The sequence below is a fragment of the Amblyomma americanum genome, chromosome 6 (assembly GCF_052857255.1).
Source record: "Amblyomma americanum isolate KBUSLIRL-KWMA chromosome 6, ASM5285725v1, whole genome shotgun sequence".
NCBI classification, from domain to species: domain Eukaryota; kingdom Metazoa; phylum Arthropoda; class Arachnida; order Ixodida; family Ixodidae; genus Amblyomma; species Amblyomma americanum.
In genome coordinates, this window is record NC_135502.1 from 80,086,220 (window position 1) to 80,114,192 (window position 27,973).

General features: G+C 45.9%; 1 protein-coding gene across 5 annotated transcripts in view; it reads right to left on the reverse strand.

Annotated features, from left to right (window-relative positions):
- Positions 1–27,973, reverse strand: part of LOC144093777 (uncharacterized) — a 197,528-nt gene that overhangs the window by 152,067 nt on the left and 17,488 nt on the right. For all 5 annotated transcript variants that reach the window (XM_077627479.1, XM_077627480.1, XM_077627482.1 and 2 more), the window contains exons 7-14: positions 27,313–27,422; positions 27,018–27,122; positions 26,826–26,883; positions 25,975–26,152; positions 25,461–25,575; positions 24,351–24,544; positions 22,696–22,786; positions 17,363–17,402 (exon numbers count right to left, since the gene is read on the reverse strand). In XM_077627479.1, the coding sequence (XP_077483605.1) occupies positions 17,363–17,402; positions 22,696–22,786; positions 24,351–24,544; positions 25,461–25,575; positions 25,975–26,152; positions 26,826–26,883; positions 27,018–27,122; positions 27,313–27,422 (891 nt within the window). The remainder of the gene's footprint in view (positions 1–17,362; positions 17,403–22,695; positions 22,787–24,350; positions 24,545–25,460; positions 25,576–25,974; positions 26,153–26,825; positions 26,884–27,017; positions 27,123–27,312; positions 27,423–27,973) is intronic.

Sequence of the window (27,973 nt, forward strand, 5' to 3'; positions counted from 1 at the left end):
TACCTGCGGACGATGCCATCTCCGATAACCAGCCGGCAAGCAAAAACAACGCGCATCGTTTTGAGCCGGTCTCCGTTCCGGGTCTCCGTTCTGCAACGTCAGCGGTGAGGCATCCGCAGTAGCGCACGGGACAGCTTCGCCGTGATGCGGTCTACGATCAACCCTTTCACGGAAAACGCTGGTGGTCAGCTACTGCACAAAGAAACACCTTCACCACGGCGGCTCGATCGGTCCGCTCGCCAAGCCAAGTGCTGCCCGCCAAACGTCAGCGGTGAGGCATCCGCAGTAGTGCACGGGCCAGCTTCGCCGTGATGCGGTCTGCGATCAACCCTTTCACGGAAAACGCTGGTGGTCAGCTTCACAGCACAAAGAAACACCTTCACCACGGCGGCTCGACCGGTCCGCTCGCCAAGCCAAGTGCTGCTCGCCAAACGTCAGCGGTGAGGCATCCGCAGTAGCGCACGGGATAGCTTCGCCGTGGTGCGGTCTGCGATCAACCCTTTCACGGAAAACTCTGGTGCTCAACTTCACTGCACAAAAACACCTTCACCACTGCGGCTCGATCGGTCCGCTCGCCAAGCTAAGTGATGCTCGCCAAACGTCAGCGGTGAGGCGTCCGCAGTTGCGCACGGGACAGCTTCGCCGTGATGCGGTCTGCGATCAACCCTTTCACGGAAAACTGGTGGTCAGCTTCACTGCACAAAGCAACACCTTCACCATGGCGGCTCGATCGGTCTGCTTCCCCCGTGTGTTGCTCTCGCGATGCACGCCAAGCCATGCACCTGCGCCGTGTGGCAGTCGCGGAGGAGGATGCGCGGCTGGCCAGGTTGCTGCTCACATGTGGCTTCGCATGGAAATCTTCCGCGCTGCACACTTTTCTCTATAATAATTCGGCCACTGCTAAGAAAGCGCAAGTATTCGCCACCGAAAACACTGAAATCGGATTGAAAGCTGTCAAGAAGCAGGTTCCACAGACAAAGCCATTGTGTTTGATGGAACTTTGCAGAAGAGGGGGCACAAAATTCGAAACGGCGTTTGTACAGCTCTCTCTTCTGAAGGGATTGTGCTGTCTTTAAAGGGGCCATGACAGCCTATTTTCACGCATACCCTGATTATCGCATTTAATTCTTAACTTAATAAAGTACCCCCAAGTTTCAGTTTATTGTGTGCGGTAATTATTTTTTTTTTACCAAGGGAACGGAGCAGCACAAAAACAAGCAATCACACAAGAAGGACAAGACACAACACGAGCGCTGACTGACAACTGAATTTTATTGAGCAGAGGCATGCCTTAAATAAGGCGAGCAACAGAGGTGAAAAAGGAGGAGAGCGGACAATCAATAAGGATATCAGCAAGCACTCAAACGTTAGCTGCTTCCAAAAAGTCTATTTCAGCTACAAAAAGCGATAACGAGGGAGTGCTGATGCAAGTGTCTGCATATTTCTTGATATAGTAGGCTTCCAGGCTAACACGCGCAGCCTTGTCGGCACTTTTGCCTAGAATCCTAGTCTCAGCCAAACGAGCCACGCATCCTCTGCACTTGATTACGTGCGCAACCAAATGTGCGTACTTATCTTTTAATTGACTTAAATTTCGGGCATGTTCCCCCAATCGTTCATTGATGCAACGGCCAGTTTCGCCTACATAGATCTTTCCACACGACATGGGAAAGGCATAGATCACACCTGTTGAGCACTTGACAAACGGTGTGTCATGTCGTATCTGGCATCCTCTTTTCTTGGAACCACAAATGCGTGGACACAACTTTCCCAGCTTGTTGGGTGCCAAAAATACAACGGACACCCCATGCCTGTTGGCAACTTTCTTGATATTGTGCGAAGTCTTGTGCAGGTATGGCAAAACCACAGGCTTATCAGCCTTCCGGCGGTCATCATTCAGTCTTGTACCAGTCTTCAATTTCTGAAGCAGGGTTTCAGCAACAGCAATCAAGACCGAAGGGGGGAAACCCGCCGCCAAAAGTCTGCTAATCTGATTCTGAAAACTTGATTGCATCTGATGCGGGCACGATTTTTTGAGACAGGATTCCAAACAGTGCGAAGCAATGGCTCTTTAATCATTTTTTTTTCCGTTTCTTCTGCGAACTGCTTGCTGGTCTGGCAATGTCTGATCGCTGACGTCAGAGGGGCATCTCGCCCCGCGTCGTCTGCTGCGCGCTGTTGTGCTTGCATGCACACTAGACGGCGGTCGCTCGAAAAGTTTTTTTTTTTTAGCTTATCGAAATCAATGCACTTCCACTGTTTTCTTTTCGGAAGCCGTCAGCTTAGTATGCGAACTGAGTGATCCTTAAAAAAGCGGACTTGCTCGTGGCACCCCTTTTCTGATAGTTGAAGAAACAGAAATCGATGGACCCCTGCTTTATTATTTACGCTCATCAACATGTTATTTTTATGTTATGAGTGTGGTTTCTTTTGGGCAGTCAAGTGCTCCTGCATGTGAAAAGCGGCACGTGCCGTGCATGCCTTCACCGATGTGCTCCGTGAAAGCCGTGGCGTTTGATACCTGGCTACCAATTTCTTGTCTGCTATTCATCGGCTCGATAATTAAACTCATATCCCAAGGTGGCACTAGAGTAACCTTGAGGCACGAAAGGAGCAGAGAAAAGTGCCGAATGAGACGACTTCCCCGCTGCATGTGTGCATTTGTAAGTCGAACACACATTCCCTTCGGCTCATAGAGCCGTTTTGCAGGAACCAAGCCGCTTGCAAAACCATACGCGACTCGAATGCTTTCACTGCCCGCACCGATTAATAGTCACCGCCGTCTAAATGAGTGCTTGAAAATAATAGTACATCATTTAGCGTTTACTGTGCGTGCGCATTGTGGCCTAGGAATGCGACGATCACGAAAACTGCAGCCCCGCGCTGGGGTTGTTTACATAGCTGTGCGCAAACAGTACTGCTCGTTTGCTTGGCATAAAACGCAAGGTGGGCTCTCCTTATCTTAAATACTACGTAGTATTGCTCACAAATTGTAGTTTTACACATTTGCACACTATGATCACACTGCAATAAGCGCCGCTGATGCTATATCGCCTGCTTGGGAAACGCTTCGCGTAGGACCGGCGCTTCCCGCTAATTGTATCTGCTTCCCCTTATATCATCAGTATTTGATTTTAAAGCGCTTTAGCTAAAAATACGTTCGGACATTACTTGAATTAATGAAAACAGCCAGATTTGTTGACCACAGTCAACGCCAACGGCTGCTGCCGGCTGCCTTCAGCACGCAGCAGCGCCGGCAGTTCATGCAGCTCGCTTAATCGCTCGTCCTGTTGTTACAGATCTCTGGCTTCGCTGGTTGCGGCCCTCGTGCGTGTGGATCATCTGACAAGCCATCAACGAATAAACTACACTGCAAGGGCAGCAAGGAATATGTCACTACCGGACAAGACTATAAGAAGACAACTCTGCTCCTGGCCCGGCCACATAGCACGCAGCAGCGCCGGCAGTTCATGCAGCTCGCTTAATCGCTCGTCCTGTTGTTACAGATCTCCGGCTTCGCTGGTTGCGGCCCTCGTGCGTGTGGATCATCTGACAAGCCATCAACGAATAAACTACACTGCAAGGGCAGCAAGGAATACGTCACTACCGGACAAGTCTATAAGAAGACAACTCTGCTCCTGGCCCGGCCACATAGCACGCAGCAGCGCCGGCAGTTCATGCAGCTCGCTTAATCGCTCGTCCTGTTGTTACAGGTTAGTTGTATTTTTGTTCTTTTCAGTAAGAGCTTAAACAATTTTTTTTTCTCTGCCGATGCTGCTGCTGCTACTGCTACAAGCGCATTTGGTGTGATGAGTGATGATGAAGCAGTTGATGTCTGCCTGGCATGTCACTTAGCTATCAAGAAAGATTCCAGTGCGATAACTTGTTCTGATTGTGTCTTCACCTACCATGCCGGAAATTGCTCAGGGGTGGGAGAGGCAACCGTTAAGGCCAAACCTGACATAGGAAAGTCATGGCTGTGTCCTACATGCAAAGCCTCGAAATTAAGAGGTAGCCAGAACTCTAGAAAGGCTAAACATGGCAATGACGCTGACACTTTGGCGAGGCTAGCCAATATGAACAGGAAAATTGGTGCTCTTCTCCCCCTCCTGAGTAAAATCGAGGAACTTATGACTATGAAAGAAACTGTGGAAGAAATTGAAAATAACGTCAAGTTCTTATCCGATAAATATGAAAACATCATAGAGCTTGTGTCCGCTTAGCAAAAAGAGAACTGAACTTAGGGAAAGGGTGGACAAAGTCGAATCGGAAACATCGCTTCAAGAAATTAAAATACTGAAAAGAGAGATAAACGACGTGGATCAGTATAGACGCAGGCAGAACCTGGAAATTCATGGCTTGGAACATACCGAAGATGAAAATTTGCTAACAAAAGTCAACGGTATCGCACGGAAACTAGAAATTCCGGAAGTGACAGCACGAGACGTTGAGGCAATTCACAGACTTCCTTGCAAACCTAGCAAGGTTCCTCCGGTGCTAGTGCGGTTTTCTTTGCGTACACTTAAGGACCAATGGAATGATAAACGATCATTCTTGAGAACGAAGGTACCGGGTATCGGACTGTTTGACAACATGAGCCCGCAAAACAAGAGGCTCTTTGGGCTGGCCAAAACCAGGTCAACCGAGAAGTCGTATGAATTTACATGGCAGAGGAATGGTAGAATCTATGTTAGAAAAAAATCAGGTGAGCTCGCCATCCAGATAAAGACCGAGGATGATCTCAGCAAGATTACCTGAATGACGCAAATTTCCTGTTAACGCCTTCGACCGATGTCACCGTCTTCCCGAAACGTGACAACTATGACGGACAGGCATTTGCTAATACTCTCGTCAGCCTGCACCCATTGAGTAGATACTTATCAATCTTTCATCTCAACTCGCAAAGTTTGCATAGTAAACAGCTAGAAGTAACCAGCTACTTACCATCACTGCAACATGAATTCAGCATTCTTGCATTCACAGAAACGTGGTTTACCGATTCACATGATGCTATACAGTTTGAGGGGTACAGATGTGAAGCTATCTGCCGCGACAACCAAAGGGGTGGCGGCGTCGCACTATACGTTAGAAATGATTTCAGTTATGCAGTCTTGCAAGAGTACTCTGTTATCTCCGTTGACTACGAAGTGTTGGCAATTAGAACTCAAGGTTTTATTATTGCTGTGCTTTACCGCCCTCCTTCCAGGTCCCTTCCCGCATTCTTCAATTTCTTTGAACATTTCTTGGAGTTTGCTGTATCCACTGATTTCCCCATGATTATTGTGGGAGACTTTAACATTAATGTGCTCTCCAGTGATTCATCATCAGTTACTCTACTTGAAACAGCACATTCAGCTGGGCTGAGAAATGTTATTGATACGCCCACTCGTGTGACTGCCAACAGTGAAACACTCATTGACCTGTGCTTTACCAGCTGTTTAGAAGACGTCTACGCCAGTGTCCTAGCAACAAGTATTAGCGACCACATGCCTTTTTTATGTTTCCACCCTATTAAAAACCAATGTCCAAGTTCTCGATTTCAGCTTCCTAGACGTCACATTAGCGAACTTGGCATTATTCAGCTCCGTAACATGCTGTCAAATACAGACTGGGGCGAAGTCTTAAACACTAGGAATGCCAACGATGCGTACAATATTTTCCATGATAAAATGATTAAACTCTATGATATAGCGTTTCCAGTTGAGAAGGTCCTTAAATGCCGCAAGGCTAGAAAACCATGGATTACAAGAGAACATTTGCAACGAATTAAGGACCGTGACAAATTATTTCAGGAGTTTATCAGGACGAAAGATATAAATGAATTCCTACAATATAAGAAAATCAGAAACAAGCTTAGCACTGCTCTCAAGAAAGCCCGCTCACAGTATTATGTCAACAAGTTCACGGCAGTTCTCGGTTGCCCTGACAAAGCTTGGCCTCTAATGAAATCACTTTTTTCGCAGAATGCGCACACTGTCCCACAAGAACTCACAATTGATGACGTTGCATATTCAGGTTCCACCTTAGCTGAAAAATTCAATACCCATTTTCTAACGTCGGGCATTTCCCATAGTTGTGAGAGCGTCCACTCTGAATTGTACTTTGATGGTCGATTGGCAGACTCAATATTTTTCTCCCCGACTACACCCTACGAAGTTGAAACCGTCGTAAAAGGTCTCAAGGCCAACTGTGCAAGCGGATACGATGAAATAGCCGCTCAGCCAGTGAAAGCGGTAGCTAACCTTCTCAGCGTAGCTCTTTCACACATCTACAACTGCATCCTGCGCGATGGTGTGTTTCCGGAAAAAATTAAAATCGCCCGCGTCTGCGCGGTGCACAAGGGAGGTGACAAGAATATTCTGGGAAACTACCGTCCTATATCTATACTTCCCGTATTTTCAAAGATAGCGGAACACGTAATCAACAATAAATTGAGTAGCTTTTTATTCAGCAAGGACGTTATCAAACCGCAGCAGTACGGATTCCAGAAAGGTAAATCGGTTGAATCTGCTTTGTTAAACATAAAAGAAAAAATAATTTCTAACATCAAACATAGACTTTACACTGTAGGCATATTCTTAGACTTCAAAAAGGCCTTCCACTCCATAAAACATGACATTCTTTTCCATAAACTTGAAAGATATTGTATTCGTGGCAGTGCGCTTCGTTTAATCAAGAGTTATTTGCAGAATCGTCTCCAGTACGTAGGATTTGGGACCATCAAATCAAGTCAGCAAATTATAAAATACGGCAAGCGACGAGCGCCACCGTCGTGCGGCGTTTTCTGCCCGTGTCGCTCAATTGCCTCGCCGACAGGTTCTATGCTCAGGCGCCGATTGAAAACACATTTTCGCTGGTGCATGCAGATCGCGTATGTCGCCGTGGCTAGCATATGACGTCCAATAAGTTTTAAAATCCTTTAGTTTATAGAATGTCATAACCAACCATTTCCCCACCGCACTCATCTGGTTCCCACCAAGTTCACTCTTTACACTACTGCGATACGGGGTCATTGGTCGTGCTGGCGTCGTCGTCGGTCTAGCTTGACAGACCAGTGCGTCAGCGATGGCATTTGCATACCGACCAGCCAATCGACCGTCGTCCCATCAGCCTAGTGTGACCGGACCCTATACCGAAGAATAACTGCGTTACTATTAACAACACTTTTGCGGCACCAGTCACTCATATATGGGGGACAACTGCTACTTCGATCGCCTGCGGAAGTACAGGGGACAAGAGACCTCGGTGCGCACACTGCAGCAACGAGAGCAGACGACGTTGCTCCGTGTATGCCCTGGTGACATCACGATAGCCAATATGGCGGTCGCTGCCGATGGGAGGAGTTTCCCGTTCTCAATTTAGATCGCATTTTTTGGAATATAGAGCGCGTCCAGGGCAGCCAAATTTCGGAAACTGAATCATAAGCTCTTGTATTAGTTACTGAAGCACAAAACTGCAATATGAAGTACGACCATGGCATGGCCCCTTTAATGTTCTATCAAACTACTGCCTTAGCAGCAGTAGGCACGAGGCACTCAGAGTTGACAAAATAGATCTGGCAGGCTTTCCACACACCCATGTGTGTGAAACGCCTAATGCTTAGTGCATGCAATGAAGACAGAGGCTACCCTGAGAATCTGGATGAGGACTTCATCGTTTGACATGCCTCTTCAGTTCATAACATTCCTTTCGGATGAGAACAGCAAAGCATACACTGTATTGTCAGAGTCAGTTGCCTATGCAGTGTTGCCGCAGAAAAAGAAGACTGAACAAACGGTATTGCAAAGCAACATTGCACTATGCTGATGGAGTTGAAGATGGCATGAGATAGAAAGTTGAAGAATTGAACGATCAGCAATGCTGCAAACTTATTCTCAGGTAACCACTACCAGCATCAGAGGACAAATTTTTAAACGGAAAATTGGTTATCGGGAAAAGAAAGGCGCAGCAGCTGTCACAATCTCGGCGGTCGCCTCAACCACACCTTGAGGGAGGAGCTGGAAGGAGTGAAAGAAGGAAGAGTGAACGAGGCACTCTAGTGGAGGACTGCCGGTTACTTTTGACCGCCTGGGGTTCTTGTATGCAGACATTGCACAGCACACAGGCGCATTTGGCATTTTGCCTCCACTGAAATGCGGCTGGTACCGTATTCCCAGAGATCATGGCATCAAGAGCATGGTACTACGGTAAAAACCTCGATGATTGGACATCAGTTATTTTGAAATCCCAGATAGCACGTAGAATTCCAGCATTCCCATAATTTCCAAAGTAAGTTTTACCGAATAATTTTAGCCAGCAGCTCGCACTGGGCCACGTAATTCGAAGACGCTGGCACAAGGGCGGCTTTGGCCAAGGAGTGACGTGCAAAATTTCTTTTCAGAAGGTGGGGTCAAAGACCCATTTTCCAAGCATTTCACCTGAGAGGAGCCAAGCACCAGTCCAAGGGAAAGCATGTACCCATTGTATCACCTGTGGATACCCAATGGCACTGGGGACCGACCCTGCACCTCCCGCATGCGAGGTGGACTTAATTCGAAGATCTGGGGTGCTATGAGGAAACAGCCAAGTTCGCCGCAAACTTTTGAGAATGCCCAAGTTCAACTAATAATGCAGTGCAACGCCTAAATGGACTCTCAAATGCTTCATGCGCTATCGTGTAGACGGTGGCGACGTTCCCGCTGTGTGCACGGCATGGTGACATCTTGCCAACCAAAGCGACCTTGTGCAGTTCACCCCGATCACCAACATGCTCGGCCGAATCCGGAGCAGCTGGACTGAGCTGGCGTCTACGTAGAGCACAGTTTCTATTTCCTGCCCGTTGTGCACCACGCTGAACTCAATACCAAGTACACAGTGTCAGCCCTTGACTGCCTGGATGGACCACGCACTGTTTCAGCCATAGCCACAGCCATAAACGCACCGTTTCAGCCATAGCTACTCCTATTGCAAGCTTTTCTGCACATGTGTCGCTGACCTGAAGTATCTAACCTGAGCCACCACCCTCGCACACACCAAGAACGATGGAGCGTAAAAGTGCCAGCAAACAACAAAGAGCCTAGCCAGTAGCTGAGCTGCACAGGGACAGACACGAGACCATGTTCTGTAGACATCGAAACCTGCATAACCGAAATTCTGGCGGGCATCAACTACACCGCAACTATGCTGAGTACACACGAGTTCCCACTGCAAGAGGAGTTAACTGTTGAACACTGAAAGTATCTTTGTTGAGTGCAATGACAGTGACTCCAAAAACTGCACACTGCTAAACTACACCTCGCACTTGCCTTTTTTATTTTGTATCGTGTTCGCGTGATTTGAAAGCCATCTTATTCGAATATTTCATGCAGTGTAACGTGATTCGAATTAACCAAGTTCTACTGTACATGCACCACTCATGGCCGTTGCAGAAAATCCCGTTACAGGTGGTAACCGTCCTGTGAAGTATTAACTCTGTAATTTTGTAGCATTCTTAGTGTTTGTGCATGGAAATTTGTGCGCTTAATTTAGACTGGTCACAATGAAATCTGGCATGCTTTTGTTTTCAACGTGCTGAATGCACGGAAGTAGCTTGCAAGGCAATTCATAAAAATTAGTAACATAATTTTCAAATGTTCCTCAACAATTGTAAAACTTAAGACTCGACTTTTTTTTTTCTGCAATATATGTATGACATGGTCTTTTTATGGTTCGCTGCATCATACGCTCAATAAGAAGCAGTGTGAACTTTTGTATAGTGTTCTCTTGCGCCAATGCCATGGCACAAGAGTGCCGAAATATACAATTTTCTCATAAATGCATGGCATTCTGAAACGCAGCCATATAAGCTGTCTTTAAACAGAGAAGCTCAAGCTCTCCAAATGGTGAAAGTTCCATTAGGCTGTCACAAATATTTAAGAATATGGTTTTCCAAGTGAACAGCAGCCCAAAGCTCTACAAATGAGTTGCACTGTGCTGCCACCATAAATATCAGAGTTTCTCTGGGAAGCACCATTACTGCAGCCCCAAGCTTTACAAATGGAAAAATTTCAAGTGAGCTAACTAACGGAAATATTAAAAATAAAGTTATCTCAAAAAGTATCACTCCTACAGCCTAAACTGTGCTTTCCAGCCCACAGTTCTAAAATGTAGCTTCCCCCATTCTAAGTAGCTGCGTTCGAAGCCAGTCCAACCTGGATACAGTCACAATTTTTCGTGAACTCAATATTTTGCGACTGCTAAATATCGAAAAAAAAAAGAGGTGGTAAGCTTTTAAGCACCCCTTTTGCTCAAATTATTCGTGCGACCAATTTTTAGTGAAATATGAGATTTACAAAAAACAAAAATTAGATCAATGCCACAATTACGTCCTTAGTTGAACTTGGATATATCGAACTCGAAGGGGATCACGAAATACGTAGTCCAATTTACAAACATGAGAATAGATAAGCTTATCTGTAACACAGCAATGAGAATACACGACACCCATGCCAAAAACGCAGTTCTTGCAGCAATGTGCTGCCTGCCGGCGTGCTGGCAACGCGCATATCGCTCGCTAAGCATTGCTAGGCATAACCTGCTTCACATCGAAGCGGCAGCAGGCGGTGGAAGCACCGCCTATCGTAAGATATCTAGTCCTGTTAGCAGTACACTGTAAATAGTATAATCTCATTAAAATTAAGGTACAGTTGGCTAACGCAATGCCTTCGACAGTGAAGCATGCCAGTCGAGGGCCGCCGCTAGGCTTCAGCTCGTTAGGTTGGCTTTACCGCATGACAGCGATGTGGTGAGGAAAATAAATACAAAAGACCGAGGGCCACCCTCAAGCATACCCCACGTTCACCTTGTCACATGGTTTCACAGCGCTATCGCTGCAAGCAGGTGCCCAACGCCGCACAGCCGACCAGTCTCCGGGCATAAGAAAGAAGTCGAAAAGAACCATTACATGCAGAGGCGCGGCTCGATGTTCGATATATGAAACGACCAGTACAATTGTAGCTTGATATACTATGCGACTTTCCTGTGCTTTTACACTGTCTTTTTTTTATAGAATAATCTGTGTTCGATATGGCCAATAATTCAAAATATCACGTTCGATATATCCAGGCTCCACTACATCGATTTCAAAAGAGACTGCAATAGCTCAGCACGTTGGTAATTTCACACGTCAATATATGACAAATAAACCTGGTGTTTCCAGAAAGCTGACCACGCAGGTGCATTGAAGTGAGCTTGTCCCTTCGAGAAGAGGAAACAGCATAAGACCATGCCTCATCCTGATATATTAAAACAACTAAACAACTATGTGTTGCATTTCCATCATGGCTAAAGTGCAGTCCAGCATGCGTAAATGCTTTCTGTAACGCACCAACACGTTGCTATATTGCTCCAAGAAGCTGACAAAGAAGGTTGTGTTGCTAAGCGGCAGTCAGCAGTTGTAGCTTGCTCATGCATAATCTGTAAAGCATGCCTAAGGCCCCAAATTTTCTGTGGCGAAAAATTTCAAATTCAGTTAACTAAGAACGAAGAATCTGCAATGTTCCGCGGGAAGCCTCCCAGCGCGTTAACGCATACGTCCTTTACCGCTTCCTGCCTCGCGGCTACATGTGTGTTTCGAGCTGCACAGTTCTGTGGCCATTCACCCATTTTTTTCCTCCTCTACACCTCGCAACTCTCACTGCCTGCTCTTCTTTTTCAACGGCCTTCTTTTCGCGTTTGTAGGAAGTGTGTGCTGCACGCTTTGCCTCGATAGCTTGAGGTCATCGATAAATTGGCTTTTTCTCGCAGCTTACAAGCGTGGTAGGAGAGTTCTCTGTGGAACAGTGAAAATAAAAAATTGCAGTATGGTTGTATCTTTAAAACATAATGCAAGGTGTTTTCTGAAGAAGCTGATTTAAGGAAAATCTCGTGTTATATTGGTGCAAGCAATGTTGCTTTCAGCAGGCAGCAATATCATGACTTTTCCTATCCAAACAAGTGAGCGCGTTCCTGCCAGAGCCGCTGTGCTTGATACGCCAACTAGCTTGACTTAATGAGGGCGCAAGCGAGTTAAGATATCAGCATAACTTTTCTTGCTTCCAGATTCTACTGTTCAAGAGAATACAGAGATTAAATTAATAGGATTTCTATCATTCCCACTGATGGCCATAAACAATATATATATATATATATATATATATATATATATATATATATATATATATATATATATATATATATATATATATATATATATATATATATATATATAAATGTGGCTAGTAACACATTATTCCAGGAAAAGTGCTTAAATCTGCAATTTTTAATGGAATTACAGAAACTAGGGGTCTTAGGCATGCCTCTAGGTTTGCATTACAATGTACCATGCTGCCAGCCAATTACTGCATTTACTACGCACATCTAGGCAACAACGATGCAGACACTTCCAAGATGGGACGTATACAGCGAGAAAGGATATGTGAAATACTACAAATTAGTTTGCCTAAGCTACCTTTTAGGCTTTCAAGAATTCTGGTCCTTCTTCACTTGATGCATGATTCATTAACAGCTGACTGTTTTCGATTCTGATAATGCATATAGTCAGAGCCCACTAAACGAATGCCACGACAGCGAAATTTCAGTCACAACGAAGTATTTCCGATTCCCGGTTCCCCGTCAGCAAACCTACAACGAACAATTATCAAAGCGAGGTTCCGCTTCAACGAAATTTTTCCGAGTAAGCTGCCGATATTTTTGGGGGGAGGGGGGCACATCCACATATGCCCGTATATCTCATTAGGTTTCACCAGAAATGGCTGCCGAGGACCGTTTCCACTTTCAGTAGCACAGCTGACATTCCCTGTGCATTGGAATTAATGTGCACACGTATGCACATAAAGATGCGATGCAGTGCACGATTGCTTGCACTGATTTTACCGACGGCTCAGACTACGTGCTAGCGAGCCACAGTCGTTGGAACAAGGTGGCTTTCAGCTTTTTCGCTCACTTGGCTGACGAAGGCATAACAGAAGAGTTTATTTCAGTGTAAAGCTATTGTTTAGATGGATGCGCTGAAAACGTTAAACCTTTTAAGACAACCAGTGGCTAGTTCCAATGCGCTTTTTCCAAAACTTCATTGCAGAGCACGTTAAGCCTAGCGATACTGAGCAAGCACCACACAACAATTTGCTGTCACCTTGTGTGCCAGTAGGCGGCACGTCGTTGCACTCTAGTCTTGCGTTTTCACCACAGATGAGCATTGTGATGACATTTTTTTTTTTCTGTCTGGTGCACCCGGACACTGGCCTATATAGTACAGGCACAGCGGGTGACTGTGTTCTAGGCAGAGACTGAACAGAACGACACTAGACCAATTTGTTTGTACCGCGCGTCGCAAAACATCTTGAAGAATTGGAGCAACTGCATTTCTGGCACGTCATCTAATGCATCGATTCTGAAGCGCATGTGACCTCTACTCAACACACATGAGCGATTTCCGGAGTACCAGGAAAATCAGCACCATAGTGCCGATTTCGAAACGGTGAAAAACCGAAGCTGGCAGATTTTTGGAAAAATATATGTCGTTCATGAACTATCTAGTCCAATCTGTCAATGCTCTGATCTCATGACAACAAAGCTTCTGCTTCAACAAAATTTTACATGGGTCTCGTGGATTCACTGATGCGGGATTTGACTGCGAGATGTTTTACACTTCTAGGAGAAACAGTCATGCACCCCATCTCTCAGACTCTTGGAGTCAAAAAGTTCAACTTTTCAGTTCCATTTAGTCACTGCCATAATCACCTGACTCTTCGCTACCTTAGAAAGCACCAGCTTGGATTCAAATGTACTTGGCAGGCAGACCGGCTTGGACAGAAGTCTGGTTCGGGCCAGCCGGTCAATGGTCATAGTAAATGCGCGGCGTGAAACAAGGCAAAACGCCAATCCGCATTGCGCCAGTCTATAGCATTTCTGTCTCCAGTCCCTGTTTTGTGCTTCACAGTCAATGTGGCTCGGAGAAGCATGGCATTTTCTCCACCTTTACTTTGTCATGGTCCATCTAGGAAATACGAAAAATATCCTATGACGACACTTCAAAGCCGAACAAACAAATGCAATTTATTTCATCACCAAGAGTATCTGTAAGCAAAGAACGCGTTGCAGGAGCAGCACATTTTTGGATGGCTCATTGATGCTGGTAACTGAACTCTGGTTTCGGCCGTGCATTTGCTGCTACACATGCTGCCGGCGTCACCCGCTGCTGTTTTTCAAGGTAGGTAGTGTGCCTTGTTCCCCTGCAGCTTTCGTGGCTTCAGAAGCCGCCACCACCAAGTGCTTCTATTTCAGTTGGACAGTGTGCTTCGCTTCCATTGCAGCTTTTTGTACTTCACGCACCACTGCATTCAACTGCTTCTCTTTTCCATGCTAGGCAGCATTCTCAGCATCCTTTGCTGTTTGACAGGCAGTAGTGCTTGCCCACGCTTTGGTTTAGAGACATGCTCGGCTGCCTTGGTTGCCTTCTCACCTTCGTTCGTGGCTACATATAGCTGCCATTGGCAACATAGGCAAGCCTTTCTATCTCTTAGTTCATCTGGCTCCAATGCATAGTCACGGTTGCAGTATTACTGCTAACAAGCATTTGGAAATGCAGTACAAACAGGTGAAGCATGACGATGCTGATGCCTATTCATAGCTGGCAAGTGCTACAGTCAAACCTTGACATATCAAACAAGGATATTACAAATTACTGACAATATCAAACTCATGCTAAGTATGTTTAAAAACACATGCAAATTTTATTTTATACAACAAACACGGTGTGGCAGACAACGGATATATCGAACTCCCCAGTGCCATGCAGAGCCCACTCGAATGGCAGGCTAATGGCTTTGCACCACTATACAAGTGACCAGTGGTGTGGCAAGCATTCGCATCGCGGTTCACGCCACTTGCCAACAGCGCACTGGAGCGGGCAGATGGTAGCCAGGAGGTTGGCATGTATTTGTGCTTCTCGCACCCGTCGACAGCGTCCCTGAAGCAGCAGTGCAGATGACAGTAGTGTAGCAGTAACCATGCTGTGGTTACGTTGACTGTCACAGAGGTGGTGAAAAATGGTACAGTCGAGGCCACAAATAACGGCCCCACTTAAGACGAACTTTCGCTTATAACGAACAAGACCTGCACGACCGTCAAAATATACATTGTTTCAATGGCACAAAATCACAGGTATAACGAACGTCATTAAGCCCTGCTGATCAGTTAGAGCGAACGGGTGGCGTAATCCCGGCGCCGCAATGCGAGATAACCTGCCTCTGACCCCTTTGTGCACCCGGCGCGCAGTATGTTTTCCCGAGCCTCATCGCAGGCGAACTGCCCGCCCCGTTTCATGCCGCTCTCAAGCGAGCTACTCTTTCCCCGCCGAAGCGCCTTCCAGGATCGCCCTCCCGGCCCTCCTCGCAACTCCGCTCCCTTCTCCTCACTCTCTTGCAAATCTGCATGTGGCCTCCGTGATCAACCACACCGCCAGCGGTGCCGATCGTGGAGGCCACGCTCCGTGAAGCAGGCCTTCCGTGGGAGCCAAGAGGTGGCTGCACAGATGCTCACAAACGCCCCTCATTCATCTCTCTGCTGGTGCTGTGCGTTTGTATCTTTAGCTTGATTGGCTTCATTGCCACCTGTGCATGTTGCATGTCTACCCCATCGCGTGCTTTTGTCACTTTTGTGGTGCGGACGTTTCGTTGGCTTTGTTCAAATCTCGAGCCCTGCTTGTAATTCGGGATGGCGGACGGGAACACCATGCCCATTTCCATTGCAGAGATGATGAAAAGCGTCCAGGGCGGAGGTGACGGCCACTGGCACAAGGCCGGCTTCGTCGACACCGAGCCTGATGCTTTGGAAGATGACCAGCCCGGCGGCGATTTGTGGCAGCATGTCGTAGACTCCGACATGGAATGATTTTATTTCTGTCGATGACGACGCCGACACCGCGGAACGGTGCATGGACGAGGGCATCGTTTCTGAAGTGCAGGACGAGAGTGACGCGGAGGAATGAGATGATAAAATTTAGGAGCTAGCACCCATAAGCGCGCCTGTAGCAATGAGCTACATAGAGAGCCTCAGACAACTTGTCTCTGCCAAGGGCCTCGGCGATAGCACGCTTCTGCTTAAAATAAACTGGAAACCTCCCTCATCGGATCTGCGCTGTAAAAACAGACCGCCATTGCAAACTTTTTCGCAAAAGAAAAAATTCTTGCAACTGTGGTCCACTTCCTACGAACTTCGGCATATAACGAACAGATGCCGCGTGACGCTCATGTTCGTTATAAGCGGGCTCGACTGTAGTAGCTTCTGTTCTAGCGTACCATTTCCCACGAAACACTAGCTGCTGGCGCTGTTTATTATTTTGGATGCTCCTCCGTTCGCGCACTTATGCACAGCAGAGAAACCACTATGGCGAAAACTGCTCTAACGTTCAGCCCATTCAAATGTTTGCAATGTGCGCTTGGTCGCTAAATGTATATGATCATAATTTCTTGAAATTCTGAACGCAGTAATTAGGAAATTGTGTTATTCGGGAAAGTAATAGGAAAAAAATAGTGTAACTCAGGGGAACAAGAACAGGAAGCACATAAACAAGATTTTACTGTACGGCCATGAATGAGTTAAAACGGTTTATATTGATTTATATGTGGCGATATTCAGTAAGCCCAACTTTTGGCACGTGAAGCCTCAAAGGGTTTGTCACAAATGATTAAGGTTTCCTGAACGCTTACGTTTTCAGTTTCAAAGATTACATGACAGTCCCGTTATTATACATATACAATGCCAAGCTGGTAAACATTGTTTTCTATGCCTTTTTTGAGGTGCTTTATTTCAAATCTTGGCAGTTATGTTTTTAAACTTCAGTTCACTATTTATCTATATGATGGCTTTATCTGTCAGAAAAAAAATAACCTTGAAAATGCATGGCCGTGCCATTCTACCTTTCATTATGCACCAGAAACTTCAAAACACATGACACAAAATTATTTGAAGCAAGCCACTATTTGCTTTGAATTCACTTAGAATTAAAAGCCATTATTTGTGCAGACAGAGTAGAAATGTCTCCAAGTACAAGCTCCTTTACATTTGGGTCTTCATTTCCTTGCATTCCAAGTGCAGTTTCTGGTAATCGATACTTGAAACAGGCAAAATGAAACAAACTGACTCAAATCAAATCAGAGCATTACTTGTCATCATTACACATTATTTCATTTTAATTTAGTGTGAGCTGAAATTTCATCACATGCCTATAAAAAGAGGAAAAAAATATTCACACTTCTTTCTTCTAACCTTTCTTCTAAATAATTAGCTGTCTAAGCTTATGCATCAACGCACTTTGCTCCCTAAGTAATGAATGACAACTTACATCTTACAGATCCATCAGCCTTGTTGGACTGCAATGATGCCTGAAACAAATATGAAAGAATCATGAGCAAAAATGCTCACCAGTCATAAAATGAAGCTAAATTAATTCAGCAACACAGAACATTACAACCCCCACCTCACTCAGTACTTCAGTAAAAGATATCAAAGGACAGAATTACACAAAAGCACAAATTCTACATGCTACCATACAGGCACTGCTTCACACGACTGAACAAACATCTCGCACTTGAATAGATGGAGCGCACAACAGACGGCACACAGACAAAGAATAACACAAGACAGGCACTACTTGCAACTGTTTATTAGATTCAAGACCTGCTTATTTATAGCCAACAGGTAGGCGTGGTGGAAGGGGAGACAACAAAAAATATAATACAACAAACACCAGGTAAATGACATGTGCGAGGCCAAGGATACTTGCCATTTGATGTGAACGAATTCAAGCATATATTAATACTGAAGTGCTTCCTACCCTTAAAGAGGCCCTGAAATGTCTCTTTGATGAGCACAACTACCCTGAAATCTGAGGGCACCTTACACACAAATCGACAAGAACAAAATATGTATATATTTTCTGAGACTTGAACAAGACCAGAGGAATGAAAATTGCAAGAACAAAAACAGAAAGAGGAATGGTGTCGTTTGGGCTAAAAAATTATGAAAAAAGTCAGTTTTCCAGTTTGCAGTGATGGGAATGGCTAAGAGCATTTTGTGGCAAGCCTTGGCAAGCCTTATGTTTTGTAGCAGGAGCCTGATACTGAGAAATAATGCCCCTGTCACATGGGCATTCTCAACGGCAGTTCAGTTGACCATCAGTTGAACTGAACAGCAGTTGGTGGTGCTACACGAGAGCACTAAGTACCGTTGAGATCTCAATGGCAGTTCAGTTCGACTCAGCTTGGACGCCAGAGCTGAACGGGTCAACTGGCAAGATAGCAGTCAACAGGCCCGTCATGTCAGCTGAGTTGTCATTTCCCACTGCCATATATCCTCAAGTCACGCGAAAGGTTGTTGTCCCGGCTAGTAGAAGCACCAATCTACAACTTTCACTAATCAAATGAGTGTAAGCATGCAAACCCACGAAGCGGCATCAGGAAAATAATAGCTAGGCGATGAAGCCAGACGTGCTCAACTAGATTGCCTTGGCTAGGGGTTATGTTCGGCTACGGCGTACTTTTCTAGCCAACTTTTGACCCAGAAAGCTTGAACTACCATGGTTCATACAGTATAAACAAGCTGGAAGCTCGGATATTGAATACACCATTACACCTGTGCGAACGAGGTATTTTGACGCGTTACTGGCGCAATTTCATTAAAAAACACTTGAGCACCATGTAGCAGGTTTAATGCAATGGCACACACTGACGCATGTGATGCAGGTTGGTGCAACTGGCACAGCATTCCCACCATTGAGTTTGTGTCATATCAGAATTTCCGCTGTTCTGGACCTACTACAGAAGTTTGGGAACCGAAATTCACACAGCTTATGACATTAGATAACGTGGGAGAGCTTGATGCAGTAACTCGCTAAAGCGTGTCAAGAGAGGTTCATTTTGCATAACTCTGCATCTCAAAACCAGCTGTTGGAACAAAGCCAGTTTGGTCTCATTTGAAAGCACATCCGATTGTCAGCCCTTCTGGCCCAGTTAAAATCCCTTGCATCAGCTCAAAGAAATAAAAATCCGAAATATGAACACGACCTGCTCCCTAACATCTGGCTGCTTTGTATTTGCAGTGCAATGGAAAGTTTTCATTGGTCAGCACTGACTTCCTGCAGCACCCATTTTGCATGCGAACTTTGAAAAATTTGCCAGAAGAAAAAAAACAAAATTGAAGCAGACTCCACAGAGCCAATGAGTTCAGCAGAAAAGAAGAAATCACTGATGGTCAATGAAACTGATGAAGAGGGTACGCATTAGCATTGCAATTCCAGTTGTGCAACCGAGTTGTATAGATGAACTGAATTCACTTCCAGCTATAGTGACTGTGCCTGCGGGAGATGCCAGGGTGGAGCCGTTAAATGACACAATGCCACGCCGAACGAGCGATGGTGTTGCATTGGAGTGCATGGCAGCATTGAATCGAATGAGCATCAGCAAGAGCTGGCTATGTGCGGAGCACAGTTTGTGTTGACGAACTGAATTCATTTACGGCTGTTGTGACCGGGGCTGTGGGAAACACCAGAGCACAGCTGTCAAACGGTGACAACGCTGCGCCAAAGAAGCAACGGTGTTAAGTGGAGTGCACGACAGCGTTATATTGAATATGAACTGCAAAGAGCTGACCATGTGTGCAACACATGCCAACGGCGTGGCATCAAATACGTGGCGAGATAACACCATCCTCACGAGGTGGTGCAACTGGTTACGAGTCAGGGGTGACCTTAGCAGAACCCATTCACCTGCCAGCGGAGTCATTTTCCTCCCACCACCCCACTTTGACTGCTTCCTCCTCTCCACTCTCCTCCTCCCCTGCCAGCTCTGATTGGCTGCATTAGTTTGCTCTTCGCCATGGCGCTCCTCTCACTACGCCATCCTCTCACATTTCGCTCAACTCTTTCCTCCTCGCCATTTTGACCGCAAGGCTTCAAACTGACACTACCAGACAGATTTTGCGAAGATGGCAGTAGTACTGCGAACACATTAAAATGAAGAGCAAAAACAATAATTATTTGCAGGCATCAGCACCTATGAAAGCCACTTTATTTAGTAGTACTGTATTTACTCGCGTATAAGCCACACCAAAATTTGAAAAAAAAAAAACGTATTTAAAAAGTGGGAGTCCGGGTTATCTGCGATTTTTGGGGGGGGGGGGGGGGGGGTCGGCTTCACGGCAATGTGCGGCGGCCTCCCCCATGTAGTCCGCCATCCCCATCGTCATCGACACTTGTCAATCCAACGAAAGGCATAGCCTAATCCACATTCATAGTCTGTTTATTGTTCCGCACTCCACTAGCCACGTTTTCTTCTGCCAGCGCTGTTGAGCCTAGTGTCAGGCGCTGTTTCATGTACTACACTCCAGTTTGCACTGTTTGCCTGCTTTGTTTAGAGGTCATGAGTTACGCCCTAACACCGACAGGACGCATGCCAAGGCCCGATATTCCATTGCTGCGCCAGTGGATCGTGGATGCGTGTAAACCAATACCGGCCGACTTGGTGCGTAAAAGCTTTAAAAGAATGTGCCATCAGTAACAGCTTGGATGGTTCCGAGGACGCCTACATGTTTGAAAGTGGCGATGAAGCCTCGGATAGCAGCAGTGAGAGCGGCGTCAATTTAGAATCGGATAACCAGTAACGTGGTGGTGGTCGTCATCTGAATAAATGTTCTGAAAACGGAATGATCACTGAATGTGCAGTTGTATTTTTCTAGTGCTCGTTCTTTTTTTTTTTTTTTCAGGTAAACGTGTCGGTTATACGCGTTTTTTTCCCCGTGGAGTTCAAAGTCAGGGGTGTGGGTTATATGCAGGGGTGGGTTATACGCGAGCAAATACAGTACTTATGTGGGAGATAGAAGTCAAGGGAAAGTGAGGATGACTAACAAAAAAAAAAAGTCTCTCTCATTGAAAGCAGATATACCGTAAAAACCGGACTATAGGTCGGACCGGAATATAGGTCGACCCCCTTAACTAAAAATGAAAAAGATCTTTTTCAATGGGAAAAGTACCGAAAGACATCCTTACTTTGAAACAAATGCGACTCGAGAGGTTGCACAATGGTGACAGTATTTAATTTCATTTAAATACTGCTTGTATGTACACCCGGCAAATTTTTTAACAATATCGCGCACCAATCGGCCCGCGTGTTTGTTTCTGGCACAGGCAAGTACGGCGCCGTAGAGCAAAGCCCTCCTCCTCATGAATTGCCGCAACCAGGATGGCGAGCCTTTGAATTGCGCCCTCGTGAGTCTAGAGGCACGCGCGATCTCTGCCGCTTTCACGCGGATGCATTCGGCAGTCACAGGCAGCGATCTTGCTCGCAGCGCAACGTTTCCTTCCTATTCACGATACACTACGGTCTGCCCACGAAATGATGTTTTCTTCTGGTTGCTGCAAGTTGTAATACGCAGCTTCTGCCTCCGCCGGTACTGAATGCTCTTTTCGGATACTCCAAATTCGCGCTGTGCCGCCAGGTTCCCGTGAGCTTCCTCGTACTCAATCGTGTTTTTCTTGAAGGCGACGGTAAATTGCTGTTAGCTTCCGCTTTGCATCTACTGAAACGCAAAATGGCGGCACTGCTGCTGATGGCGATGGTGATGGTGGCTGCTGACTTCAGCCACCCATTGTTCCAAGACTTCCGTATTTTTTCCGCCAATTATCGGTATATAAGATGGGGGTCGACTTTTCACCATGGTTTTTTGAAGAAAAGTTCGACCTATATTCCGGTTTTTACGGTAAGCATCAAATGCATTGCAGTACCGAAGTAGCACTTCTAGGTTGGGTTATAGATGGTGCTAGCTGCATTCCTGCCTTGTCCAGGACATGCCACGCCACACCGCAAAGCGCTCCTGGCACCGACCTCGTTGCCGTGCAAAGCAAGCCTGACAAACACATGTTCGCGATCACATGCTCACGAGTCAACAATACTGGCTTACAGTCAAAACACAACCATAACATCTGCGGCATCGCTTGGTGTGAGAGTGCACTTTTTACTTTTTATTTTTTATGAACACCCGCGTATTATTGCTAGCGAGCGAATAGCAAAGCCACAATGACGAGATGGAATCGCTGTAGCACATATGGGTACACTGCTGTCACCGGCAACGCTATCTTCACATTGATAGCGGAGCCTTCGAAAGCCCACACCATGTGCTTCAGCTCCCGGCACGATGATAACCTTTTAGACTAAGTTTTGGAAAGCCCGTTTCATGTTCTCCCTCCTGTTCACCCCAGTTCCTGGCCAATATTCGCCTCATTGAGAATGGAAGCTGAAAGCATTTAGCACTTTAAAAAGATGCCACTTTCACCAAATGATACAAATGACCTAAGTGCAATGGTCCTATGCAACTGACTCTGTGGCACTCAAAAATGCCATGGAAATTTTCGATGCACTTTTGAAGGTTGCTACACCGAAATTCATCTTGCAATTTGTGAGCAGCTACACGCTTTTCTAGTTCATTCAGCTCCAAGTACAGCAAAAGCCTCAAAATGCCAATGTGACAAAATTGTGCTTTCTTTGCAAGTATTTTTTGGCCCTTAAGACACACATTCACTCTTCAAGATGAACAGTGATCCCGAAAAAGATACACATGCACGACTAAAAACTGCAACCTGAAGAATTGTATATCAACCATTCATTTCACAAATGTGCAATATACCTGCTGCCTTGCATTGCTGCATACTGGACAGGTGTAGTCACCATCTTTGGGGGCACTAGTGAGTTGGCTGTCACATTCTACATGAATAAATCTGGAAAGAAAAAAAAAAGAACAGATGCATACATTGCAGTAGCTGTCACTTGAGGAAATGTACTGCACTTATTAGCATGATGAATGCATTTCTTTTCCGGAAATAAAGAAAATTTGAGGTGTGCGTTTATTACATGATCAAATCAAATAAAATTCTTTTATTTTGGTTCAGTCTGTTACAGGCAAACCATGGGCAAACAGAAAAGCGCGTTTCTTCCATAACTGCCCAGGCCCTATCGTCCAACATGAAGTAACATATGCATTAACATATTAACAAAATTTTGGACCATTTGCACACCCCTACCAAAACCCATGCTCCTGTCAGTTCTCTGGTGCAGAAAATTGCAGGACAGAATTAAAATGACCTAGAACAGCAACAAGGAGATGATGAAATCTAAGATTACCTAAGCTAAGCTACGGTTTAGCTTATGGTTAAATTCCAGCGAGAACTGTCACTTCTGGTTTATTTACAGTAGCAAAATGGATTTGACCCCAGCGGTGGCCAAGTGGTTGAGCATCCGCCTCGCATGCGGGAGGTGCGGGGTTCAATCCCCAGTGCCGCCGGGTACACACCGTTGATACGATGGGTACAAGCTTTCCCCTGGTCTGGTGCTCGGCTTATTTAGGGTGAAATGCTTGGGAAATGGGTCTTTGACCCCACCTTGAGAAGTCAAAAAGACCTTGTGCCATGGTGCTCTTTGGCCATAGATGCCCTTGCGCCATAAGAATCCACAATCATCATCAGCAAAATGGATAGCCTCACATCTCTCATTCAAACTAGTATGTCGCTTTATTTCAGGAGGCACAATATTTTTTAGGAGTGGTCGGCAGACTGGCGGCTTCTGCCTCCCCTCGCCGGTGTTTGCGACGCTCTTGCTGCACATTCTTTTGAGAACGAACATCATCGAGAGCGAGCACTTTCAGGAGCATGACAGAAGGCAGATCAGCAGCAGTAGCCAAGAGGTCTGGAGTGGTAACTGCTGCACCTACGCACTATGATGCCTTACCATCTACTGAGTGCGCTATGCACCTGTTACTCATGTCAGTGACGTCATACAGCTATGCAGACCAGCTTCACTGAAGCTTTGCGCTAAGACACCCCCCCCCAACCCATAAGACATACAGCTCTTGCTGTAAAAAGAGTCTTGCAACATCACTGCCATAGTGAGAGATAAAATTCTGCAACTATAATGGCCATCAGTCTACCTAAACAGACACCGTTCACAGCTTGCACTTAGTGCTCACATTAAACAACACAGCTCTCTGCCTCCACATAATTTTAATATAAAGGAAACGCTTTGATAATGCTGTCAGTACCATAAAACAAGTGCTCTGAAAATTCTGGAAAGAATCTGATCGAGTACACTCATGATCCGTTGAACCAGGTTCATGATTAAAACTGGCACCTTCTGTGCAGGGCACTGCACTGTGTCTGTTCGGCACCTGTATCTTTATTGCGCAATACACAGTATGATGCCAAACCAGCTAGTCCACAAAGACCCAAACAGTCGGATATACAAAGCGGGGTCCTATATAATAAAACATCCTAGCCATGTGGGACTCACTTCCTGCACATGTTGCACTGGGCCATGTCCCCGCGCTGGCTGAACTGCCGGTAGGCCTTGCCACACAGCGGACAGGCGACGCCCTTGTTGCGCTGCTGGTAGCAACTGTCACACACCGTGAAGTTCATGTGCCACCGAGAACTGGGTCCACTCCCAGGGGTTCGCGAGCCGCAGTCCCCACAAACCCGACAGTTCTGCAAGAATACGAAAAAAGGCTCTGTGATGTTCCATCGAACAACAAGCGTTCTGTGCCAAAGAACTCTGTAAAGGAGCCCTCTAAGACTACAAAGGTACGCGGCCATCGGAAACTGCTGCAGTGCTACGCAATTCATCTAGTCTACGTGTTAAAGTAAGGGCAGGGTCTCTAACCAGATGCTCGTATGCTGTGCAGTGTCAGTGCACATTAAAGAAACCCAGGTGGCTGAAATTTACCCAGCACCCTTTACTGCCTCCTTCATTCATACCGCTGCCGTCATCCATTCCATCAACGCACAGTTGAGGTATCCGGGGGGCATTCATCCATGTCACTGTCACTAAGTGTGGCCCCACAACTACTACAACAATGCCTCAGCAGAAAAATTTTATGGCAGTGAGATTTGGCCATAATGACATTTGACCAGTGAGATTATGACCGACTTATCCTCTACAATTAGAATCCAATTTACTAACACGTCATGATTAACAATTCAAACTTTGAGTGTAGCATAACTAATGAAGTGCACAAAAAAAAATTGGAGGGGACACTAAGCTCAGCCTTAAAGGTATGACGCGATATAGCCTAATGGGTTAATGCCCATGTAAGCAGAATTGGTCATTCTCTACTTGTCTAGCATTGTGTAACAATATGAATACATCAAATTACTCTCAGCCTGAACTACAGCTCGAAGTTTAAATTCTGCAAAAATATGTACATTTCAACCATACACGTGAACATATGGCTGCTATGTCCAGCTGGAGACATTTCGCAACACACTGTAGGACAAAGAAGAGCTAACGAAAAGCACGGCATGAAGTCCTGATCTCAGAGATGCAGATTAGTACAACCCCACAGCCCTGCATGACATAAATATGTGCCACGATGTCTTTCCCAATGAGCTTGTGAGCATTTACCTGACACTTCCAGCCGTGCTTTGGAACATTGGCCACCATGGGCTTCACGCAGTAGACGTGAAATGCCTTGTCGCAAGCATCACACGTCAAAAGCCGGGCCTCATCACCAGCTTGCCTGAAAAAGAAGGGCAAACAAAGAGCACGACATGAACCTCACCGTTAAGCTCAATCCGCTATGCCAGCACGCCATGCACATAAATGGGAAAAGACAAGAGCACACCATTCGCATGGTGTGCAAAGCTCACTAGGTTAAATGTGCAATTTCGTACATGCCATTAGAGAAAAGCTGCCACCAAAGGCATGAGTGTTTTGCCCAGCTAACCCTATTTTGGCCAGTCATTCTTTCATCTCCTCTTACTCCTCTGCAGATGCTAGTGACACCATCTCAGCAGATGAGGTATTAAGGGGGGAAACTTGAAACACCCCACTTCCACCTGGCCTGTGCAGGCCACAAGAGGAGCACCGAAGCAAGACAGCACGGCTACGCACGATACAAGCCAGAAGTCATCATCACCTGCAGCCCTGACAAGTCTTGCAGTCGGGACATTGCCAGCCCAGGCGGGAGGCAGGTGTGACGACTACGGGTGGGTCCAGGCAGAAGCCATGATAGTGGGCGCCACACACGGTGCAGAAGAGCAGATCGGGCATGGAGACCATCTCCTCACAGGACTGGCAACTGGCCTGCGAACCCACTGCACCAACACCACATGAGACAAAATGTGAATGGCAGTCATCGAGGAAAATGGTACATCTGTCTCTCAAGCCTCCCACCTATGTGAAGTCAGCCAATGAACTATAACGAGCCAGAATAAAGCACAGCCAGCCGCAATAAAAATGTTAATGCACTTCATACATTGCTATTCAATACTGTGATGTGTCATCAGTTTGTCGCTGATGGCCTTACATGCATTAAGAAGTTTCGGCTTGCGTCCAAACATAAACACCATACTGCTCGGCATAGCAAACAATGAAACATTAAAGCATGTGTGCACTGATTCGCGTAAGCTGCGCTCCCGCAGTACAAGAAACATTGCCTGAAAAAATTGGACTCTGTGAAACAAAACCAGTACTGGCAGCACCAACCGCAGTTTTCATCAAAGCATTAAATCTATGCAGAAACATGGGAGAGCTAAGCATGAAAGCCAGACAATCATGACAAAGGGCGCCGTTCACAGCCATCAAAATGAAGGCAGTTGAAGAAGCGCTATAAAAAGGTAAAAAGAGGTCTTGAAACAAGTACTCCATGGGCATACTCTGCTTCCCGTGTCAAAAAAACACCTTTTCTGCTATGCAACAATCCTTTCACCTTTGTGTATTCACCACAGATGAAAAAGCATCTTTGGCTTACAAAACTGCAACACCTACCATAGGACACGGCCTTGTCTGCATGAGAAGGACAGAGAAGTATCAGGGCCTTCATGTCCTGAAAAGCAAGGAAAGTCGATGATTACAATTTCAGTTTGGCATTAAAAAAAAAAAAGACACCAATAAATATCCTGGAAAACGTCATCAGCCAGAAAATAGGACCCTAAGATATGACCGCACAAAGGCACTTACTTGGAAACAGCCATATGCCGCCGCACACGGAAAATGGAAGATCATGCTACAGTCCGGAAGGTGGCATCGAATGCTAGCTCCATATTTTTGACATCCGCTACAAATCTGAAAGAAGAGAGAGAGAGAAAAATAATTTTAATGTAAAGACAAGTCTTACAGTCAAGCGGTGTGATGCCACTCATGTAAGGCAGCTGTAACAGTGCTACTGCACTCGTAGCAAGAGAGGCCCACTAGCCACTGCACTGCAAACAGACACATAAAAAACATGCAAGAAACAGGAAGTAAACCATTATACCTGTGACATCCCAGAGAAGACTGCTTTGTCAACGTGGATAAGGCTGTCATCTTCTCCTGGACAAACGCCTTCTGACCACGCAGCACAATTTCGGTGCACATATGTGTGGCCTGAGAACAAGAAAGAAGAGCATTCAGTGTTGTAAACGCATGAACGCCAGGCTGCACAGCAGCTGAACATCGCTATTATGTTTTTCATCAGACCGTGGGGGGAAAAAACCCATAACTGCCCGCAAACACAGTAACAAAGTACAGCATATGCTAATATTGCAAACCGCTGTCTTCTGTTTTTTCTGTTTTTTAAGCGCGTTAGCTCTTATTCATCACGTTTCTCGATTTCTTGGGGTTTGCTACCACCTCCCTTTGGCATGAAATTTTTAAGTCCAAGGAATTCGAAATGGGGGCCCCCATAGTAAATTGATATAGCGACACAATTGGTGATTGATTGGTGACATCATTAGTATATCAAATTGGCGATTGATTGGCGACGTCACTTATAAATCCATAAATGTACAAATTCGTATTTCCACTGGTGTGCCTCACTTAAATCTTATTCATATCAATTCTAGTAAACCAAACAGCTAACGCTCGTCACTTCACCGTCTTCCAGGCGATGGCAGCATTTTTATTCCGTGGAAGTGCAAGCGCTCTGTGGCTCTCGC